General features: G+C 49.1%; 1 protein-coding gene across 2 annotated transcripts in view; it reads left to right on the top strand.

Moving 5' to 3' along the window:
• The first annotated feature begins 2,818 nt into the window (after nt 1–2,818).
• RHCG (Rh family C glycoprotein) overlaps nt 2,819–6,364 on the top strand; it is a 19,763-nt gene continuing 16,217 nt past the window's right edge. Inside the window, exon 1 of one of the 2 annotated variants that reach the window (XM_019504077.1) lies at nt 2,819–3,094. In XM_019504077.1, the coding sequence (XP_019359622.1) occupies nt 2,905–3,094 (190 nt within the window). In that variant the 5' untranslated portion in view covers nt 2,819–2,904. The remainder of the gene's footprint in view (nt 3,095–6,364) is intronic. The other variant, XM_019504076.1, reaches the window with a different exon arrangement.

Raw genomic sequence — 6,364 nt, 5'->3', positions numbered from 1 at the left:
TCTGCAGCCCCATAAAGAGTGCTGACACTGTCTGACGGGGTTGCTTCAAATGTGTGGTGTTATCAAGTCCATGCATCATGTTAAAAGTCTAGACACCACCTAGGTCAATGTGGTATATAGTTGTCCTTTATTCTGAAGACTCGTGACTAAGTTGGGCAGCAATGCAAAGAATTCGTATCAGTTACCCCTGTTGTGTAAGTTAGCTGAGATATCAGATGACACTATGTTGTGTTTTCTCACAGTCAGACCTGCTGTGTTTAATTATTTCCTTGTCAGGTATCTAAAAGGGTTTGACTGTTATTCTAAGGCATGAAGTAATAAGGGGAGGAAGAGAGGAGTTCTGCTGGAACCTGGGAGCAACCAAACAGGAGGAAAATTAGTATGAGGTTTATGGTAGTTATTTAAATTTAATAAAGTAAAGGAAGCCCCAGGGAGAGTGGCCTCTGTGTGATACTTTGAGTACAGGGTAGGAACATGGCCTCAGCAGAAGGGTGGAAAGTATAGTGTTATGTGACTTGCTCAGATGTGTCATTCAGTGGGGACCCAAAAGGAGCAAGGGGGCAGGGGAAAAAAATGGGCAGGGGAAAGCAGTGATAGGGACTCAGTTAGAAATGTATGTGTGTTGGCTCCACCTCCCCATAGATGCCTTTTCTGCAGACAGCCTCTGTAAGACTCGTGTATGTCTGTGCAATGCATATTTCATGGCACTGGCACCTGCACTTTCTCCTGGGACTGTTCATGGGATGATCCCACAGGCTTCCTTTTCCAAGAGAGAGGTTAGTACATGCAGTTGGTGCAGTGACCAAGGGCGTTTTGGTGGAGCAAAGGCCAGTGCAGGTGTGGCTCCACAGTTCAGCTTCTCCCCAGCATTTTGTGCATGTTCCTAGCTGTCTGCCAAACCTTTCTACAGCCAAGATGGCCTAATGCAGGGAGCAGTGAAGGTCTGGACAGCTTCTTACTCACTCTGGGACTGTGCAGTGAACTGTAAGAACTTGCCCTTGAGCACACCCTGCCCTCACCCCTCCCTCTCTCATTTGCAGGCACCAAACCCAGAACTGTGGTGATGTAACTGCTCTGGCATCACTTCCTTGTGGCTGTTTTTGAGACCCTGGCCTCCAAAGTGCTTGAGAGCACCCCCTGGGGTTCCTGGTGTTGCTGCTGAAGTTTGGGTTTGGGGCATGCAGGCAGGCAGGTACTGTCTGTGGTGTCCTCCTGTGACATGTTAAATGGTGAGAAAACTGCTTCAGAGGCAGAGTTTGGAACAACAGGTCATCTCCAGAGCCCAGGCCCAACTGCCTCTGAGCTGCTTTTCCCCCCTTCCCTTATGGCCATGAGGCTGCTAAATCCAGATCAGTGCAGTATATTTGTAGCCCTTTGGCTTGGCATGCCACATTCTCACCCATCTCAGAGTGTTAGCAAGGTCAAGCTCATACCCATCACTCTCTGTCACCCTCTTCCTCCTGGGGGCTGTTCTGCTTGGGAGTCTGCAGCTTCACTAGGAGGCTGAAGATCAGAGAGAGAGCCTGCTACCAAGCCTGCCCTATGAAAGACCAGATAATGCTACAAGTCAGCTTTTCTGCTGGCAGAATAGCATGACCTACATCAGATAAAGGAAGTATTCCCTGGCTTCAGCCTCAGCAAGGGCAGCCCTCTGGGAGCCTTTGGTACATTGCAAAAGCTCTGCACTGAGTAGAACTAGGTGGGGAAGGATTAATACTATGCAGCACCACCAAAGGCATCCAGTTCTAGGAAAGGCTCAATTACCCAGTGAGAATTAATTCAACACTCAAAACAAAGGTGGGGCAGATTTCACCTGCCCTTCCCTGCCTTCGTTCCTGTCCCCACAATGGGGAGGGTCTAAGCCAGTGCTGCGCTGGGCACAGGCCAGTGTAATCTGAAAGGTCATCCCTGCTCCCTTTGGAGAGATACTGGCTTTTCAGGGTGGGGGCAGAGAAGGGGGAGGAAGAAAGTGAGGCAAATCCTTTCTGAAAAGGCAAAGACCAGGTGTGGTTGGTGAGTGGGACATGCTGTATGGAATCAATACAGAGGGAGGGAATGCTGTGTAATGATTAGGGCAGAAGGGCCAGAAATCAGGACACAAGGGTTGTGTTCCTGCCCCTAGGACAGTGGTTCTCAACCATTTAAGGTACCTGAGCCCCCCCTTGGAAAATGCCAGCTCTTCACTTGTTGACCACAGAAAAATAATACAGCAGATTTTCTGTTGCAAATAACTCAGAAAGCCCACAGTTGATCAGAATATTTTTAACACTATGATGGGTACCTATTTGAAACCTCTGGGTTCATCTTGTGAATCATGCTTGCATGCCTACTAGTACTGTGTGGCACCCATATCGTCCTTGAAAGGATCTCAAGGACACAGCACCCCGGCTGAGAATCACAGCTGTAGGAAATGAATGGGGTCTAGTGGCTGGGGCAGCGGGCTGGAAGTCAAGGTGCCTGGGTTCTTCTCTGGGAGGGCATTGGGTCTAGGCTGGGGCAGGAGGACAGGAGTGAGGACTGAAGGGATCTCTTCCCAACTCTGATGCATGGCATAACCCTTTTGCTTGATGCCTCAGTTTTTATATCTGCAGCGCAGGGATCTGAGTTTGATAACATGTCTTGAGCAGGGTGGTGAGAAGGTGCTAGAGATGTGCCCCTCCTCCTCCCTTCTCATGGCTGGAGGAAGAGAGAGTTCTAGTTGATTAAACCTGCTACAAAAAAAAAATTTGATCCCGCCCTCTGGGACTGGAAGTGGGCAACTCCCCAAGACACACCTCACATCTCCAGCTTTATATAAACCAACTGAGCTTCCCCAGGGACCAGGGCTCATATGCTCTGTTCCCACTGCCTGGACTCTATCCAGACCCAGTGGGCTCTCTCTACTGGGAGCTGAGCTGCCCTGCCATGGCAAAGAACACAAATCTGCGTTGGCGGCTGCCTCTCATCTGCCTCCTCTGGGAGGTTGCCATGATTATCCTTTTTGGGGTGTTTGTGCGCTTCACTCCAGAAGCCAGTGCACGCTGGGAGGAGGAGGAGAAGAAACAAAATAACATCACCAGCGACATAGAGAATGATTTCTACTACAGGTATCCATGTGAGTACCCAGCCCGCAAATGCTACCCTCATGTGCAGGCCATCAGCCAAGACCAGAGAGATAGAAGCCACTGAAGGTTTGGGGGTCAGTTGGAGTATTGTGTCCAGTTTCGGGCGCCACACTTTAAGAGGGATGTGGATAACCTGGAGAGGGTCCAGAGAAGGGTCATTCATATGGTTAAGGGCTTGCAGGTCCAAGCCCTACGAGGAGAGACTAGGGCACCTGGACTTCTTCAGCCTCCACAAGAGAAGGTTGAGAGGCGACCTTGTGGCTGCCTATAAATTCATCATGGGGGCACAGGAGGGAATTGGTGAGGCTCTACTCACCAAGGCGCCCCTGGGGGTCACAAGAAATAATGGCCATAAGCTAGCAGAGAGCAGATTTAGACTGGACATTAGGAAGAACTTCTTCACAGAGTGGCCAAAATTTGGAATGGGCTCCCAAGGGAGGTGGTGCTCTCCCCTACCCTGGGGGTCTTTAAGAGAAGGCTGGATAGGCATCTGGCTGGGGTCATCTGAACCCAGCACTCTTTCCTGCCTATGCAGGGAGTCAGACTCAATGATCTATTGAAGTCCCTTCTGACCCTAACGTCTATGAATCTATGAATGTCTGAGATAAGTGGACCCAGCCAGAGGCAGGGACTACACAGGCATCCCCCTGCCTCCCACAGGTTTGCTTATGTACCTCAGTCCCGTTCTATATTAGCTCCTGCTACTGCATTCCTGAGCAATTCATTTGCCCTGCATCCTCCCACGTCCCACCCTCCCACGTACCTCATACCCCAGAGACCCCTCTGCTATCCCACTTTTAAGCTCCCATCACAGCCCTCCCAATGTACCTAAGTTCTGATTTATAGCCCTACCTGGTATCCCAGTCCTGGGCTTCCCACCAGCAGGCATTGAACCTTCTGTAGGGAAAGGGTACCTAAGTCATGCTGGTTGGTTTTATAGTTTGGATACAACTTCAGGGTGGAGAGGCTGAACTCCTTTCACACTCACATACATCTGTTTTGCTACAAACATGGGGGCTGAGAACAGTTGGGAACATTATCCTGCTGGCTTCTAGCCCTTGGACCCTGCCCCAGGGTACCCTGGTAAACTGGTGGAGGCCATCAAGGAAGCTCACTGCCTATCTAGTTAAAAACAATGTGCGGGAAAGAAAGTGAAACAATAGGAGAATTGATTGTGACAGCTATTTATATTGTAGGAGAGACAGGGTGTGTTTACACATGCTATTAATGTGGCTGAATAAACTTCAGTGCAGTTTGCATCAGAGTTTATTGCTCCTGGGTGCTGCGTTTGCACATGTGCCAGGGACTGCAGCACAATGAGCTGGAACAGAGCAGCCCTGGCTCACAGGGGGTCCCAGGGATCAGCCTGCCGGCCCAAAGTTGCTCTGACTCAGCTGAACGTGCTACAAAAAGTTGGGATGGAGCATGAGGGTGCTTCATTGTGGGACTAGCCAGCAGGTATCCCTTGCACTGAAGCACCTTCATGCCCAGCCAGCCCCATCAACATCTACATGTGCATTGCAGCAGAGTAAAATAACTCTGCCATAAGATAGTACTTGTGTCTAGCACTACTATCCTATGGTGGAGTTAATTAGTTTTCTCTGTCCTGATAGAACTGCACGTTTAGACGGTGACATTTTACTGCAAAGCTAATTAGTCAGCTCCACACTAAACATCTTGTGTAGATGCTCACACTGTATAGATATTCAAGCCTGTTGGCTCCAGATTTTGGTTCTAGTAAGACATGCACTGGACACACACAAGCTATCCTTCACCCCAGAGGTGAATGCATTGCCCTAATGTCCTAATGGATGTAGTCTGAGATGATGCGGGACACGCGAGGGGAGGAAGAGTGTCGGTGGGCAGCATGTTTCCAAGCAGGACATGTCTGCTTCTGCTGTTCATACCCTTCTTAGGATACAGCAAACCATTGTACTCCAGCTCTTACTTTTCAAAATCCCACAACCACTTCAAAAGGAAAGTTGGAGTGATCTCCCTGTCTCTGGAATCAGTTCCCTCCCACCTGTCAGAGATGACTCACTTTTTTTTTTTTTTAAAGGAAAATTTCTTGTGTTCCAAGTCAAATCAGCCAAATCAATTCCAAATCCATGTGAATCATTCAAGAACCATATGTCCCTGCTACTGGCAAGCACCCTCCACCCTTGCCTGGGGTTCAGATACTTCCAAATCCCTTGGTAGGCATCCTAAGTGCAGGCCCAAGCCCAGAGGCTTGGGGTTCGATTGCCCCTGAATTTCACTTGCCCTCAGCTGTATGTCCACAGAAGCAAGCTGGGAAGGAGTCTCTCGTTTCCATACAGGCATCATATAGCTGAGATCTTCCCACTGGAAGTGAAAGTGGGAAGCTAACTATACATTACCTTGCTGAGCGTATTACCCCTGCCACATTTGTCGTTTTCCTCTGCCAGTAGGAAAACCACCTTGGTGGTCAAGAGATGACTCTCTCTCTCTCTCTCTATATATATATATATACATATATATGTATATATGTATGTATCCTCCATCACAAAGCTTTCATCACACAAGAAGAACTGCGCATGCGTTACAATAAACGCACCCATTCCCCTGGGGCCCTGCGCACCCATCCACTACCCTTCCCTAATTCAGTTGTAGTCCCTTGGTCCAAAAAAACCCTTTTAGGGTTTAAAATCTCAGTTCATTCCCTGTCCTTTTTGTTGTTGATGTCACTGCCACTGCTGCTGATCCTGTCACAGACTTCCTCAGTGTCATCAGGTCACATACTCCTAAAGAGCAGAGCTCTCCTCTGGGCAGGGTTGGATAATACCAAAACAAAGGGTGTAAACCCTCTTACATGCTTTTCAGGCACTAATTGCTGAGCTCCACACCAGCAATATACTCCTTTTTCTCTCCAGGAAGAGGATCACAGTGATTCCAGAATCCTGATGGCATCTGTTTGCTGCCTTCTCTCTTAGGTTGGGGTCAGAGAAAAGGCTTCTGTTTACAGAGAGAAACAAACACCTGGATTCTCTGCCCTCTTTCTCCACATTCAGCACCCCTGTGCCACATAGGTCCTGCATGAAGATAGGCTCAGAAGCAGCTCACTAACCTGCAGACGAGACTCCTGCACTCTGTATGTTCATAGGGATGGCTTGACAGTGTGCAAGAATGTTCTCCTTTGAGATGGTGGGCTGGGGTGGGGAACGTAAAAATAGCACCAGATCTTCCCTTCCCAGCCACAGCTGCCTTTTATCCCTCTGGTAGGAGGAGTCACCCCCCCCCCC

The sequence above is a fragment of the Gavialis gangeticus genome, unplaced genomic scaffold (assembly GCF_001723915.1).
Source record: "Gavialis gangeticus isolate Ggan-Ray unplaced genomic scaffold, GavGan_comp1, whole genome shotgun sequence".
NCBI classification, from domain to species: Eukaryota; Metazoa; Chordata; order Crocodylia; family Gavialidae; genus Gavialis; species Gavialis gangeticus.
Note: the sequence above shows the minus strand (reverse complement) of the source record. Positions and strands in the feature narration are given on the sequence as shown.